The 17,072-nt window shown below is 45.5% G+C and overlaps 1 protein-coding gene across 1 annotated transcript in view; it reads left to right on the forward strand.

The window, feature by feature from the left end:
• The window catches only part of LOC306974493 (NHS-like protein 1), an 82,436-nt gene extending 66,982 nt beyond the window's left edge, over window positions 1-15,454 (forward strand). Inside the window, 7 exon segments of the mRNA XM_079571742.1 lie at window positions 2,061-2,185; window positions 2,483-2,681; window positions 4,290-4,342; window positions 4,344-4,422; window positions 5,824-8,919; window positions 10,009-10,138; window positions 13,230-15,454. Coding sequence (XP_079427868.1) covers window positions 2,061-2,185; window positions 2,483-2,681; window positions 4,290-4,342; window positions 4,344-4,422; window positions 5,824-8,919; window positions 10,009-10,138; window positions 13,230-13,881 — 4,334 coding nt within the window. The 3' untranslated portion in view covers window positions 13,882-15,454.
• Window positions 15,455-17,072: the final 1,618 nt, after the last annotated feature.

Genomic DNA, 17,072 nt, shown 5'->3' on the forward strand with positions numbered 1-17,072 from the left:
GCCTCCTGGTCGCCTCCCGCGGGAGGTGTTCCAGGCATGTCCTAGTGGGACAAGGCCTCGTGGAAGGCCCAGGACACGGTGGTGGGACTATGTCTCCGAGCTGGCCTGGTGTCGCCTCGGGGTCCCCCCAGAACAGCTGGAGGAGGTGTGTGTGGACCGGGAAGTTTGGGCATCTCTGCTGAGACTGCTGCCCCCGCGACCCGGCCCCGGATAAAGCGGAAGAAAATGGATGGATGGATGGACTTTAGGTGATCCAATCATAGTTTCTATCCCAGCTTTGATTAGTTGTCGTTAGCATTAGCATATTGTTACCAGCCGTCATCATTTTGAATACAATAGTCAAAATGACATACAGTATATCCATATTGACGGAGGTTTAGTGAAACTTGTGTTTAACAATGCGATGAGGCCTAGGGAGTTGCGGTAGGACTTGCTTTAAAGCCCTGACTTTACTCTTTCTAAAGCAAAACGGCATCATTTTCGGTCCCGGAAATATCGTCTTTTATATAGCCGACATTGTAAAATCCCCAAATGTCAGCCCAATATATCGACCGGCAGATATATCTAGTAGAATAGTGTTGTTTCATTTGGGTCACATAGTACCACCTCAATAAAAATTTGACCTTCCATTTTATTAACCAAAGTATAATGAATAAAGTCTGAAATCGCAGCTGGTACCGAGTCTCGCTTGAAGAAACCCAGGTAAATCAGTTGTAGAGTGGATTTCAACGTATACTGTCATTCACACTATCTCAGGAGAGCACTAACGCCACAACCTTGTCATCACCTTTTCCCCCACGTTTTCTGCCTGTCTTCCTCCGTGCCACTTGCATGCACTTCTGCCTAGCAACGAACGACACTGCCTTATCACAGGCTTATTTATTTGATCAGCCGTGCCCAATCGTGCTCCCCCCCCCGATCATCTTAAGGACGTCATCTCGCGCTCATTAGCATTTACGCTTCTCTGAATCCATCCTTCAACGCACGAACCACTTGTCACAACCACTGTCTTTGTTACCCCCCCATTAGGACCTATTTACCCATCTGTACTAAGCATACGCCCGAGTGGATCTCCTCAGAGAGAGAGCAGCGGTAATTAGCAATGGAGATAAACGGCGCACGGATCAAACAGAGCAGCAACCTTGATAGGACAGTGTGCGTACATGCAAACACTGGAATTATGAATTATTCAGTTTGGTTTAGTTGCTATGTGTGATTAGAAGACTCACACTTGTCGAGGGTACTAGAAAAACATGCAATATCTCATGTCGAATACAGTGGTGGTGTTGTAAATGGATAATTAGATATGTATCATCTGAATATGGCATGATTAACTGTAGAGCAGGGTCATGCCATTGGATTCACGCAATTGAAATTAAGTTAAACTCTACATAGTTGATTTTCGGTTGTAAGATAAAGATAAAGAAAAAGTCAAATCCGTGTCCTGTCTGATAAACTGCACACGGGGACAGCTCTGCCATCTGTGTTTGACAGACTGCCCCGCTCCCCTGTGCACTGGCTCATGGGGCTGTTACTATATCACACATCTCCATTCGCCCGCATCACCACTGAAGCAGCAGGTGGTGAGGAGAGAGAGGTGTGAGCAGCAAATGGCAGCGTCCAATGAGAGCCGCGGTCATGTGACACCCGAGCAAATTCGTTAAATTATTAATGCAAATGGTTACTGTGAGTAGTAGTAGAGCGGCTATGTCCGTGTACTGGATAGTGCACATCTATGAAGTAATATATCAAGCATGCATGATAGTCAAATGTATGGTTAACTCACATGCAATGAAAAAAATATCTAGGTGTCTACATTTTTGGGTTAATAGGGCAAGGCAAATTGAATGGAAACTACGCACACACATTTGACACACATTAGAAAATTTAAAAGGGGGTGGTCTTTTTTCTTTTCTTTTTTTTTTTAGCAATTATTTATTTGAAAATGCAGTCAATGAGCCTAAACACCGGTCAATAATGCATGTCCAAACACATGATGAATCCATCTTTTGAAATGGCTGCAAACCTTTGTAAACTCAATCTTCATTTTGATCTTTCAGATTGTGACAAACTGAGGAAGGATGGTTTTCGGAGTTCCCAGTACTACTCTCAGGGGCCCATCTTCTCTGACCCTCTGCAGCCCGGCAGCCTGGAGGACGAGGAGGATGAAGACATCGATAAGAAGGTTTGTACTGAACAGAGACATGGCTGAGTCAAGAGTGTCATGCCTCCCTCTAGTGGCTGTACATGGAGCTGCAGATCATTTAGTTCACAAACTGCACACAAATCCTCTCCTCTCTTTTTGCTATACTACTTAAGACTTAGCAAATTAATAAATGCACCTTTTTATAAAACACCTTAAAGCTACAAGATTGTTTTATGTGTGATTCTTGAAAATGTACACAGCCCATCTGTTTCCATCTGCTGATTTGAAAAAGATTGATGTTTCTCAGCCTCGTCACTCTCATCATTCCTTTTCCAGTCCATGACATCATCAGCAGACGATGCCAAATCCCAGCTGTCCATGAGGTCCCAAACGCCCCAGGGCTGCGGCGAGGAGGGGTCAGAGGTCGACGGTCAGGTGGTATGGACCAAGGCAGCTCCCCTCCCCACGCCAGAGGAGCGGATGAGGCAAGCGGCGCAGGCAGTGCCCACAGACATCGTCCCCATCAATGTAACAGGTATGCCCTGTCATCAACGTTGAAATGTTCAGAAATATTTAGTTGGAATTCATTCTTGTCATTCTCATATATGTAGTTATCGGCTCAATCAACTCTAATTATTCTTTGTAGCCTTTTGAAATGTTTTATTCGCTGTATAATTTCATTCATTTAATCCTGAGGACACATGCAAATGCTACTGAGAAGAAATAGAACAAGCCTGAAAAACTAAAATTAGGCTTATGAAATGATGAAAAAAAATTAAGAATATGATATGATTGGACACAGCTCTTTTGAGAGTTTTTTATGGCGTGTTCAGAACCATACTGTGCCAATTCCACTTTATCGGAGATGTCAGTCCTGAACGCCTGCCCTCTTGTGCCCATGTCTATTGACTTGAAACAAAGTGCTCCTGCCCGTCCTTTCTGGTCGTGTGCATTTGTCTGATAAACCTGTTTGACAGCTTATTCAAGGGTCAAGGATTTTTATTGACTGTTCTCAGAGCATTTGACAGATGAACATCCACACAATAAACAAAAATCTCCAGGACTCATCTGTTTGTGTGGGGCATTTTATTAGCTACAGCCACACTCTTCTTCTTCTTCTTCTTCATACGATCATTTTAGTCAGCGCAAACATATTGTGAGTGTTATCAAGAAATAAAGATGGGCAATACATTGTCTATAAGATAATAAAAAATGTTGAAAAAGTTCTGTACATATATTGTTAATAAGAAACTTAACATAAAAACTGCTGGTGGAAAAAGGGTGAACTTGCAGAGTACTCTTTCAAACAGAAATGTATACCTTTTAACCCCATCTGAAAAGTCAATTGTTAACAACTGATGTATGAATAAATAAATAACGTAAATATTCAATAGTCACAGTCTGAATTTGCTCGTGTCACAGTCAATCTCCCTGCAGGCCCAATGATCCCGTAGATACTAATGAAGGCTTAATGTGTTTCCTCTCCTCACAAATCGCTGTTGACTTCATCTGCTGTCACTTTATATTACCGAGTGAGAGAGGGTAGAGCCACAGACACTGGGCGAGATCAGAGGGTTTTCAGTCACACGGGCGGCAAACATGACGTACACGTCCGCCCTTAGATCATTCCCTACATCCCTGACGTCTGCACTGCACTCTGTCACCACCTACGCAGCAGCGCCGCTAGAGCCAAAAGTTACTCACTGTGTCCGATAACCTTTTCTTTCTGCATGTCATTAAAAACTCTAACCCCTCTAACCTGCAATACTTATGAGCATCTTACTTTTGCATTAACGTGAATGAATGCCCAAAAAAATTACACATTTTGTTTTTGATGTACTTAAACATTGAATTTAAAACAAAAGTGTCAGACAGTCTCAAAGTTTGCAAATGGATTTGTGTGTCACTTTGGTCATTCTCTTCAAATCTTTTGTTAACTTTAAGGCATTAAGCATTTAGGTGTATTAAAGTACATCAAATCCACGTGCAAAGGCTGACACTGCCACTCACTGTTAGATGTCCGAACCTGCTAATAATGCATGACGTATTTAACAATGAGAACACTTTGTGCATGTGAAGTATTTCCCTCTAACTGTCTACTGTTTGCCTGTGTCTGCGCCTGCCTGGCTCTGCCGACCTCCAGGGGAAGTGTTTGACCGGCAGGCGAGCATCCGGCGCTCCCTCATTAACACTGACATCCGTGTCCCGACGGCCCAAGAAGGTCAAACGCAGAAAGACTATATCAGGGCTGCCCGACAACTTCAACCAGGACTTAGGTATGGATCACTGCGGGGCCACGTGCGGCGCCCTCCACTGTCCATAGACGTGTAGTGCAAGTAGTGGTAGCGGTAGTTAGTTGTCATAGCCATAGTTGTGTTTCTTCAGCCTTTCTTTTTTTTCTCCATGTTGGAGCATCATCGTTTTGTGTGGACTTTGTGTTTAGCACTATGTCTGTTCAAATTATGTGTTGTCCTGTCTATTCATGGGTTTCTGCTGGCTTTTTGTGTTTCATGTTGCAATTTGAATACGACCTTGTTTTAGTGTGGCCCATGTTCTTTTTTATTATATTGTTGTTTTTTTCTTTTTATCCTCATTTTATCCCATTTGCTTTAGGGATTGTTTCCTATTTGAGCAAATGAAATGGTAAAAAAGAAAACTTTCCAAATTCTGTTTAGTACTTGGCCATTATTTGTATGTTTTACAAATAATATTACTGCGGTTTTGGACAAGGGGGCCCAACATGGAAAAAGGTTGTATATGTTAATAAGTTCCTCATTTGGTGTGCATTTTCCAAAGGCATCATTAACCTTTGGCATAATCAATGTCAATGCACAAACTGCAGATATAAGGAATCAGTCGTCCCCCTGCATTAAGCTCCTTAAACTGGCACAGCTGCAATGACCACCCCACATGTTTATTTACGCATGTCTTCACTGTGGGATGGCAGCAGTGTTGAAGGAAACTTTAATTCCACAGCGATAAGATCAAGAGCTTTAAGTCTGGTTAGAACCCAGCCGACGACAGGCTCTGAATGTCATGATTACTGGTGCGGGGTAAAAGTCCCCATCCCTCTCTCCCTCTGTTTCTCCCTCTCCCCTCTTCTTGCTCTGATGCTGCCTGAGAAGTACTAGACCTGCAGCTTAATCTATCGCAGTAGCGGCAGAGGCGAGCCGAGCTGTCACTCCAGTCTTTAGCGAGGAAGAGGAGAGAATGTGTGTGATGCTCAGATGCTCAGAGGGTGAAGGGAGTAAGGATGTTTTGGAGAACGAGGACTTTTGCAAATGGGGGACAGTTCGGTTAGCTACCTTTTGGACTATTTGTCTGGTTCTCTGGTACGTTTTAGTCTCTTCCCTTCTTCTATCTGCATTGTACGTATTTGACCCTGTTTGTGCTGTGCATGCCTCCTTGCATCTCTGCGTTTGCTCAAACTGCACTTGCTTAAAAGCCAAATAGACATTTATGCTTCCTTAATGGACTAATAGTCTGATAATAGAAATAATGTGTCTTCCGTTTTGTCAGTTCCACTCTGATGCAAACCAGAGGATGTTAAGCCGGGGTTGCAATTTATACAGGTCCCATGTGACCAAGAATAGGCAACATAGTAACTCAATAAGTTTTGCCATTGAGAAAAACTCCAATGTTGTGAACTAATTTATCTTTTTCTATTTGTTTAACAGCAACGCCAGGACGCAATGGGGATGTACGCCCACATTCCATGTTTATCCCGGGGCAGTATTCCACTTTGGGACGAACTGGAAGTATGAATTCAATGCTCCGCCGGTCAGTGACTAGGGACTCCAGCTGTCAGACAGAGGAGGTGAAAGTTGTTCCCCCGTCCATGAGGAGAATCCGTGCGCAGAGGGGACAGGGCATTGCTGCACAGATGGCAGGGATTTCTGCTTCATCCTCAACTGGAAGCATATCTCTTTCCAGTACGGACAGCTCTGGGATAGTGATGATGCCACATTATAATGGAGACTTGTCCCGGTTTCACAGCCTGCCCCGGGGCGCCAGGGTGTCTCTAAGTGCAGATCCCATCTACAGCAGTACCCCAATGAAAACCGAAGGGCACGGAACACCTCAGGGGCGCATTGGGAGACTGCAAGTGGATGATACAGCTGTCCACATGAGAATTGCCCCAAGATCGGGTACTCTGCCCCGACCCAAGTCTCAGGAGGTCAATGGGAGTCAGGTCAATGAGTGGGGTGGAGGTCCGGCCTGTGTTGTGTCCCCTCATGCAGCATACTCTACGTCACTCATCCCGAATGCCACTATGTCCAGCTCCTCTGAGGTCATTACATTCAACAAGTCTGGGCACAGCCCACCCACAGCTATCGTTCTCCCCAACGGTCGCCCTCTCAGTTTGGCTTCAAACGCTGACTCTCTGGCGTCCAGTCCTGCACACTTCAGCCACAGCAGCACCTGTCCCGCTCTGGCCACCTCCACTCCGGTGACTAAAGCTCAAAGTACCGGCACTGCTCCAACTAGTGAATCGGGACACTCTGACAGCAGCACACACAGCACACTGGCCCCTACACCTCCCTCCTGTGTCCCAGAGGAGCAGTGGATCTATGACACACCTGAGAATGTTGTGGTCCCACATCGTACCCTGACCTCGAGCTGCTCCACTCCCATTAACCAGCTGTACAGCAGTCTGGAGCGCTCATCCCGAACGACCACAGACTCCAGCTCACTCTACTCCCAGGACAACGACGGCTACTACACCTCCATGCACCTGGACTCAGGCCTGCGCTCACGAAGTCATGGCAGTGGCCAAGGAGTGGCAGTTGGACGAGCCACTAGACACAGCATGTACGAGTGTCGGGAGCTGGCCAATCAGGAGGACTCTGCTAGTTTATACAGCGATAGATCTTTGTCTCGAAGCATCTCACTGCGTAAATGTAAGAAGCCGCCGCTACCCCCGGCTCGCACAGACTCTCTCAGGCGCAGACCTGGAGAGAAGAAGCCCCTGGGAGGGGTGAGCGCCATTAGCGGAGGCAATGAATCAGTGCTGAATGAGAGTCTCATTGCCAGCCTGCAGCAGAGCTTACAGCTGGGACTGAGAGGAGGCAAAGGAAAAGGCGCATCACCATCTTCACCCTCTCAGAGCCCATGCAGTGACTACGACGACCCATGGGTGCTCCGGCCACGCAGTCACAGTAGCATTAGTGCAGGAAGCTCTGCAGCATCGCTGGGAGTTAACTCGGGTGTAATGTCAAATATGTATTCACTCTGCCAGGTAACTCCTGCTCAAAGTGAAACCAGCAGCCTGCGATCAGACTATGCAGAGTCCTGGGGCTACTACATGGATTACCCTCGCAGCCAGGCCGACCAGAGGGCGCACTCTCCCGCTGCCACCTCCACAGAGACTGTTTCCAACTCTGCAGAGCTCCAAAGCAACGGGCATAGTAACAATGTCCAGTCTCCTACAGCCCAGGGAGGGATAGCAGTAAAGCCCAAAACCTCACCTGACAGAGTACATAGACTCACCTCGCCCTCGAGCGGCTACTCCAGCCAGTCCAACACACCCACCGCCGGGACCCCAGTTCCCTCATATGCCCGATCCGTGTCCCCCTCAACGAGTCGTCCCAAACCCAAAGTCCCCGAGAGAAAGTCATCTCTCATCTCCTCTGTGTCAATGTCCTCCTCGTCCACTTCTCTCTCCTCCAACACATCGGACTCTGTCAAAAACCCACCTCCCCCTCCACCCCCGCTGCCCGTCTTCTCCTCCTCGGCTCCCAGCACTCCCCTGAGCCCTCCTCCCCCCTTCCCCGCCCCACTGCCCCCCTCGAATCCGGAATGTCCCTCTGCTGCTCCGTCGCTGCCACCCACCCCGCCGGCTCAGGCCCTCAGTCCGCCCCCTGCTTGTTCTACTTCCCCAGAGTTTCCCCCTCCTCCGTCCCCTGATGCACTAATCCCCCCCAGCTCGTCCTTCGATGGTAGCTTCAGCCCCCCTCCTCCTCCGCCCCCATACCCCAACGTGCACCCCCCTCCGCCGCCGCCTCCGCCGCTGCCGGCCTTTGTCGCATCATCTTCCCCTCCATCTGTTGTCAGGACACCGAAGCAGCCCGCCAAAGAGGCTCTGTCTGATAATGCCATGCCTTCACCCAAGCCCCTCATCACACCCTTCGCCCTGCAGAGTGTCCAGCTACGGTCGGTCAAGCGTCCCGACAAGGAATCCGACAGTGACTCGGACGTGGACGTTAGCGACGGCCCAAAACTTCAAACTCTAGACACTTACTCCCGGGATGATGCTCAAAGCTGCTTCATTGAAGAGGTGTCCCGCCAGTTGTCCCCTTCCCCTGTCTCAAAGCTTTTAGAGGAGCTGTCACTGGAGAGTAGTATCCTTAAGGGGACGTCTGAGTACCAACTCCTTAATGGCAAAGACAGTTATAATGACCAAGATGCCATGATAATTTCACCACAGACGTCTCCTGTCAAACAGCCCCCTGCGGTCTCCAAGAAGCCCAAAATGCCCTTCTTACGGCAACCTAGTATAGAACTGGGTAGAAATACTGAACGGAATGACTTGTTGCCTACAGATCAGGTAGATTCGCTTATTCAAGAGGATGAGATGCAAAACGGGCAACAGGAAGATGAGGAGACTTCTGAGAGCTCTGAGCCTGTGACAGAAAGCAGCGAAACACTCACAGACCTACAAGAAGAAGAAGAAGATGTGTGCACCAATGGACATGACGAAGAGGAGGAAGATGATGAGGCTGATGGGACAAGCAGCACGACTGGATCTGTCAGCTCCAAAGAGGATGACACGGGTGAGTGACAGTGAGACACATTTTGATCGAAGTCGACTTGACAAAAGGATAAAATAATGTATGATTTTACTTGGAAGGTACTTGGTGGTGCCTTGAACTACCACAAGGCCCAGATCAAGATTAAACCATCTGAATTGGTGTAAATTATAGTAAATTAGACCTAGTTTGAACTAAATTGAGTCGAAAATGGGTCTAGACCATGAACCCTATATCAGAACCGCTGCAAACCTTGACAGAAATTGTGGTACAGAACCAACTTTATTTGAATGACTGACCATTACTTAAGATTGTGGAACAAATGGGAACGCATTTACTACTTTCCCATCACTCTCTTAACAACTTAAATCGATACTTTCCCCATTTTTGGTGAATGATTGACACCACAGAAGGTCCGATGACGATATGGCCAGCACTCACGGAATGTATTTTATTTTCAATTTAAAGTCAACTTAAAAACAGAAGCTTTAAAGGTTTTTAACCGGGTGAAAATAGCACAGCTTATCAGCGGGACAGCAGTGCCGCAGCCTCTTGGATCTCTCCTCTCTCTACTCATCCTTTTTTCTCTGTGCCGCTCTTATGGCCACGCTCCCATTTTCCCCTGCATTGCTCTGGCTTTTCTTTTCTCTTTTTTTTTCTGCACTCAATCCAGCCCGCTGTCTATCTCACCCCCTCAAGCAGTCCATCCTTATTTTCAAATATGTTCCCCCCCCCTCTCATCTTTGCTGTTAATCTCCCGTCCCACTGTAGCCTAACTCACTATAAGGTAAGGGAGGGGTGCGCGTCTGTCCCAGTGGAGATGTGTGTGGTTTGGGATAGGGGGGAGGGGCTAAGTCGCATCGGGAAGGGGAGGGGAGCGAGTAGGATGTAGGGGAGGATGCCCGCAGCAGCTCAGGCAGTCGAATTGCAGACGTGAGCGCGAAGGTTGAGAAGAGGAGGGAGGAGTAAAGCTTCTAAAAAACTCTTTGCACAGAGTGGGGGAATCCAAACAGCCAGAGATGTAAGGGGGGGGGGGGGACACTCAGCTCCACCTTTTTAGTCGCAGGACGAAGGACGTTTGGTTTGTAACGGTGACATCTCTCCCCTCTTCAGGTGAGGTGTTCGAATCCAGCACGGCAGAATCGTCGCCGGTCCGGTCCAACGGGGCGTCCCGGGGGAGCATGGTGACCCCTACGCCCTCTCGCCCCAGAACCACTGAGGACCTCTTCGCGGTCATTCACAGGTGGGTTGGCTCGCTCTTGTCAAACCAAAGCAGCTCCTGTGCGTGTGTGTGTGTGTGTTGCCATGTGTTACTCCGTCTCCCTCCTCTCTGCATCTCTCTCCTGTCAGCGTCCCATCTCATCTGTCCTCCGCGCCTTGTAACCCTGAACTTGACCGCTTCCTCCCCCTCACTTCACCCTTCAGGACATGATTTCTCTGTTTCCCCTTTGCTTGTTTATCACCCAGCTCAGTCGTAACTTCCAGCGTAGTCGTCCCATCTGTCAGAGCACCTATCGGTCACACAGCTCAAGTCCCTGGATAAACTGTTACCAACCAGCATGTGCCACATCCTCAAATGTTTATCTAGGCTTTGTGTCTGTTTAGCCACATTAGCGTTGCTCATTTTGACTTAAAAGGCTTGTTGCTTCATCCATATTTAAACTACTCAAACACCCGGTGGTACTAATCTAGGTTAGAGGCCACCAGAGAGAGCGCGCGTCTATCTGCTCTAGTGCTCTCCACTCTGACATATATTGCATATGTGCGCTCTTCAAAGCCGGAGTAGACATAAATTTCTCATGCAGCCCACACCAGTTTGTGTTTCACGGTCACGTGGCGCGGCAGTCAAGAGCCCTCTTCACCATCACAGGATTTCATTTCATGGGATTTTACTTCCACCGGCAACACTCGCTTTATTGACTGCACGTGCACTCAAGACGTTTGTTATGTAACGGTGAGGTTGAGGCACATACATTATTGAGAATGGCATGTAGGGAACTAGGTCTGGGTAGTATACAGGAGTGCTGGAAAAATATCAGCAGAAATATTTGCAATTTCTGTTTTAGAAGCAGAGAACATTTCAAACATTTCAAAGAGATATGACAACAAAAACAGCTATTACAACTGCTGACATTATACTATATATATTTACAAGGTTTTATAAATATGACACCACAGACACAGGATGTTTCCTTGCTTGCAGAAGATAATACAGTGTTTGACCTAAATAATTAGTCTTTTTTTATTTGCTGATTGTCTCCTATATTAGTAAGATACAAAATTAATACAAACTTGTACTAATCTAGTCTTAAAGGTCTAAAGAGAACCAGGTCTGAGCTAACCCCAGCATAGCACTAAACCAGGGAATTAATTTATTCATTCAACTTCTGGATAATTGTATTGGAAGTTGTGAACTTGTTGCGCAGTAGTGTAAACCGATACACGGATGAAACTTGTAAAATTGCTCATGCATTCAGTCAGCGTGCCTGTGTTTGCAGTGAAAGTAGCGCGGCGTCTCGCTTCACTAGATTCAGGTGTTTTAATATCCATGTGTGAACGTGTGTGAGAAACTCTTATGTAACGCTTAATGTGGCGAGCTCACAGAAGACAAAGCTCCTGTGAGGGGTGGAATTTAGGGCATAGGCACAATTCGAGTCTTTAAGAACCAACGCACACGTCCTGTCACTGCGCATTTCCTCTCTGACCTTCAGCTACACCCTCCACAGGTCCTTCTGTACAATTTCTCACTCTCGCTAGATCCGATCTGGGGGATTAGGCATTATGTCTCACCTTGCCTGGAGTCCTCTTTAATTCTGTGATCAAACCCTATTTTTTTTCTTATCAGCGATCTAAGTTTCATGCTTTTTACCATCCCGTTGCTGTGTGCAGTGGGGGTCGAAGGGGGGGGCATGCATCTCGAGAGGTTCAAAGTGGCAAATGGACTCTTCCCATAAATAGCTTTGTTGCTTTGCAGCGCTGCTACCGTTGCATTTTAAACAGTTAGCAGCAGAGCTTTCATTGTGTCCTGCTTTGTTAATTCTTTATGGATATTATATAGGCTGCAGCAACATCAACAACCACTCCAAACTCCCGCTGAGGAAAGCACAAGTGTCTGCATGTGATTAAAGCAGCTCTGGGCGCTATTCCCAGTTTGTGAATTTCTGACTAATTTCATTGTGCCTAAGTCAAAGCATTTCTGCCGACCCGCAGCATAGACGGATTTCCCTCACTCAATTCAAAATGCAAAATTATTCCACTTTTCAAGCCTCTCTTTTAATTGTGTCTATGTCATTGACGGCTCTTTTGTTTATTACTGATTTGCTGGTGCGATTGCTGCGGGCAGTGCAAACATATGGTGAATTCGGGACAAAGATTTTGAAAGTGCTCTATCCTCAGAGGAACCAGGCAGCAGCGCAGGGAACAGTTAATGAGTTGTATGAAGACATATCCTGTAGGCTTAAGCTGAATCTAAATGGGTAGTTTCTCTCGATAGATAATGATTCTGTTTCTGGATGAAGTTAACAATCCCCTGTGACATCTTGATTAACCCAGTTCCACTTTTCCATTTCCTTCGTATCAGCGGTGAAAAGAGCAGAAAAGTCCTCCCATAAAAGATTTTAGCTTTTGAGAAATACTGTATACTCCCATTAAATTACGGTTGGCAATGTATGTTGCCTTTGTGTTGTGGCTACTGCACTTGCTCACCACCAGCCCACAAGGATTAAACAGTTCAACAGTAGTAGAGATTTTTACTGTTCTTAAAAGCTTTTTTGTTGATATATTAAATAGTAACGAGCTTTACTTTACTATGTATGTATTTCCAAGCCTCAAATTTCTATTTAATGTTTAATTTAAAATATTCAATCCCAAACGCTCTAATGTGCATTGTCCTTTTAAGAACTTAGAAGAACTTAGTAACTTGTTTACCTTAATAAATAAGTTTCATAGTTCCTCTGGGGGTAATACAAGTGTTAATGGGATGATTGATCTTTTATCTCCCCCTGGTGTCTCTGGCCAGAAAACCACAATTGCAACTTTCCCAATACACACTAATGGAATCACCCAGAAGAAGCTAACAGGCCAACATGCAAAGCTAACTGTGGGCTATCACCACTTAAACAGTATTTACAGTCAAGTTTGAGTGAAAAAAAATGATCTCCATTGTGTAATTGGATGTGCAATATCCCTCTCTCCTTTTGTCTTTTCTGTCAGCGTAGTATTTACCCTCACAGACAATTAATGAGTAAAAAAATGTTATGACACCTGGCCTCTAGGGGCATGAGTGTTCTGCTTTAAATTGTGCTATTCTAATCCAGCCATCTTACTTTCAACAGGTCCAAAAGGAAGGTCCTGGGTCGCAGTGTGTCAGATGACGAGCGGCCGCGGTCTGGCTCTCACCCCGGCTCCCCTCCGGTGACCCCCACGGGCAGCTCCCCGGGCCAGTCCTCGTCCCTGCCCAGACAGAACAGCTCCATCCAGAGGGCCCTCCGCAAGTCGTCCACCAGCAGCGACACTTTCAAAGCTCTGCTCCTGAAGAAGGGCAGCCGCTCCGAGACCAGCTTCCGGATGTCCGCCGCCGAAATGCTGCGCTCCACCGACCCGCGCTTCCAGAGGACGCGCTCCGAATCCGCTTTGGACCCGCCCGCCTCGCCCGGGTCGCCCACCTTCAACCCCCACAGCCCCTGCGCCTCGCCCGGCCGCAGCAAGAGACCCTCCGATGAGTGGAACCGCTTCGACTCCCTGCCCCTGTCCTCGCCCACGTCTCCCTCTTTCGCGTTCAGCGGGATGAAATACGGACGCTCGCGCACGCCGCCCTCCGCTGCCAGTAGCAAGTACAACGCCCGCAGCAGGCTACTCAGCAGTCCCATGACGGTTATATGTGAACGTGAGGGCGAGTGGGGGGAGAGCGAGTACAATGACGCAGTGGACAGCCTTTCAGCTCTCAATGACTCAAATGGCACTTTATCGGGAGAGAGCAGGAGTTAGATGGACTCGGGCTTTTACAGAGATGAACTGATACCCTCTTAGGACGTGAGAAGAGGTGGCCCTGGTTCTGCAACTTATCCACATCCATCATTCTGTTTATAGTGATTTTTTGCCTCTATCCGGCTTTGATTCACGCACTGTTGTCCATAAAGTCAGAACAAAGATGTCTTATTTCATCAGTTTGCCAAGTAATGAGGTCAGGCAGTGTATTCGTTAAATGCGAAGGTATCAACAAACATTCTACCAACTTTATGGGCAACAGTCCGCATTATTGTCCTCATTCGTCTATTAATTTTCTTTGAACGGTCCCCAAACACAATCTTTGCAGTGGTGCTATGTAGCAAGGCAGCGTGTTGGTGGGTGAGAGAATTGAATGTAGAGCAGTCACCCTTTTTGCCAGCTTTGGTAAGAGTTGGCCTGAATGTGCTGCAGACCTCCCCGGCCATAGAGAAGAGCCCTATGGCACTTCTACGGGCCGAGGTTTGAGCAGGTGTGCTGTTTTTGCAGAGGGCCTGATTTCCCGCTTGCCAACCACGTAAAATGTACAAAGACTTGTCCCCAAACGGCAAATTTACATCTCTGTTTTGTTTTTTGTTTGTTTGTAGATATTGCATTGTGCATTGTCACCATCTTTGTTTCTTTGTGATACGTTTTAAAGATTGTTTTTAAAGACTATGTCATGTTTTGCTATGGGAATAAATATGTATAACTGTAAAGCTAAAATGACAGAGGAAAGTCTATTTTAGTCAACATGTTGGTTACCAAAGAGCTGGAAAAGGGAACGCTGTTCTTACCAATGTAACAATCCGAAAGGTGCGGCCATGTGTCATTGTTCACCCCCCCTCACACAATGAGGTTTGCAGTTTTATATGGATCTGTATGTGTATATAAACAGAGAAATGAGTTTTAAGTAACATTCGACTCAAAAAAATCTTTGTACTATTTTAGTAGCCTTGTGTTTTGCTTGAAAGGGAGTGGTTTTCATTTTTTGTATATTATTTATTTGAGAATAGCAGGGCTGCAGACCGGTGACCTTGTCCAAGCAGCTGAACAGAGATTGGGTCAGGAATTAGACAAGATCACGTTCACATAACTGTATCCACCAGTTTATATTCTAGGTGCTTCAAAATGCAATAATATTGATGTTTTTGCCTTTGACTGCCCTTAATGTCCACCGTAGACTTGACTGCTCCTGGTGGCTACAGCAAAGTCAATGTGTCTTTTCTTTTTTTTTTTCTCAATGTCACGTTTCTGACCTAACTCCTGTCACCTGCTGACTTTCTCGAGCACTTTGGCCCAGGTTTCGCCTCATGCCTCGAAAATCTTAATAATGAATCATAAAAAAGCGAGAAGGCAGGCTGCTCATGTGTATATGTCTGTGTAATTAAACAAGGTGATATAAAGTCCCGGCTACGTGTCCTTTCTGTTTGCTCTCATGTGATTCATTGTTCTCTGTGAAGTCACGCCTTTCCCAAAATCACTGCTTCATGCCTCCACCGTCTTCACCTTTAAAGTGCATATGACAGGTTTTAATGCTTTTGAATATATGATTTATTTAGAAGATTAACATCAGTTGCATAATTTTCATTTCAGAAAAGTATTTTTTTAAACGGCTGACAGGAAGTGACATAGAAGACGGTAAAAAGCTACAGAGCAGTTTGACTCATTTCCCATTGACTTAACATGGTTGGCACAGTTTAACTCCCGCCTGAACCGAGAGATCTTTTTCCTCACGTTATCAGATTTTTTCTCCATTATTTTTTTGTTGGGTGTTCAAAAAAATGACCAAAAAGTTACAAAAATGAGTTGGTCATTTTTTGTAAATTTTTTATCACATTTTAGTAATTTTTTTGTAATTTTTTTGGTCACATTTTTGTCATTTTTTCGTCAATTTTTTGTAATTTTTTAAGTCATTTTTTCGTCCATTTTTTGTCATTTTCTTGTCAAATTTTTATCACATTTTTGTCATTTTTTTGGTCATTTTTTTTGTCATTTTTTTTGGTCACATTTTTGTCACATTTTTGTCAATTTCTTGTAACATTTTTGTGACATTTTCATCATCGTTTTCGTCTCAGTTTTGTCGCTATTTTCACTCCTTTTTTCCAGAAGCTTTTGGACTGGGGTAAAGCCAAACTGGAGAAAATGTGCTCGGTTCAGGTGGGAGTTAAGAGGTTAAAATTGTTTGCCTCTATCTATGTCACTTCCTGCCGGGGTCCAATAAGGAAGCGAAACTATAAACGTAGCAAAACTGGCCAAACTAAATAAAGCTGAGTACAAGTTTAGCAGAATCTTAAATATGATTGTCTTAACTATGTTTTGGCAAAAATTGTGTCTAATGTGTCATATGCGCTTTAAGTTATATCTCAATATACTGTGTGAGACTTTTCACAATGCTCATCTTCACTTCCTGGGCAACATTAAGCAAACTCACTCACTGAAATATATACATCTGGCTCTTTGGCACAGATCGATACAACCCTCTCAGCCGTAATCACACTATTGATACCAGTGCGTTTCTTCTTCAGGTTGTCAAGATATTTTACAGTGGCCTCCCCAGAGGAAGCTGGCCTGTGTGGGGAACGATGATTCACAGTAAATGCTGTAATGAAAGATTATAAATTTGAGTTTTGTTTATGTTTTTTACCAAACCCTTAAATGAAGTAGTGCACATTTGTCTACAGGTTTTGTGGCTGTGATCTCTCCATGTATCGCTTGACTGTGGAGCTGTATAGAGTTCATATCGCTAAGCATTATGGGATTAGCAGCAATTGTAAACTAATGGAGGTGTTAAAAGTTAAAATACTGGAGTTATTGTTCACATTAAAACACTTGGACACCACAGTGAGTTAGATGTATTTACCAGCAGTGACTCAGCAGCTAACGGAGCTGTTCCACGGCTTTTTTTCTCCACTTTTTATACTGTTTTTATCCAGTGTTAGTCTATGGAAAATGCATGCTAACAGCTGCAAAGATGGCGGATCTCCATGGTAACTGTGGATTGACATCAGCTGGAGGCAGGAAGTGATCAAGAGAAATAACATTAAACTAAAACTAGCGATTATAAGTGCAAAACTACAACTAAAAACGTGGTCCTGTTGTGGCTTAAGGTGCAAGAACAAGAGGAATGACATTCGAGACGATAAAATAAGGTTTATATGATATTTCCAACAACAGCTAGACATTTGTTTATC

This window comes from Gobius niger (genome assembly GCF_951799975.1).
Source record: "Gobius niger genome assembly, chromosome: 15".
In the NCBI taxonomy this organism is placed as follows: domain Eukaryota; kingdom Metazoa; phylum Chordata; class Actinopteri; order Gobiiformes; family Gobiidae; genus Gobius; species Gobius niger.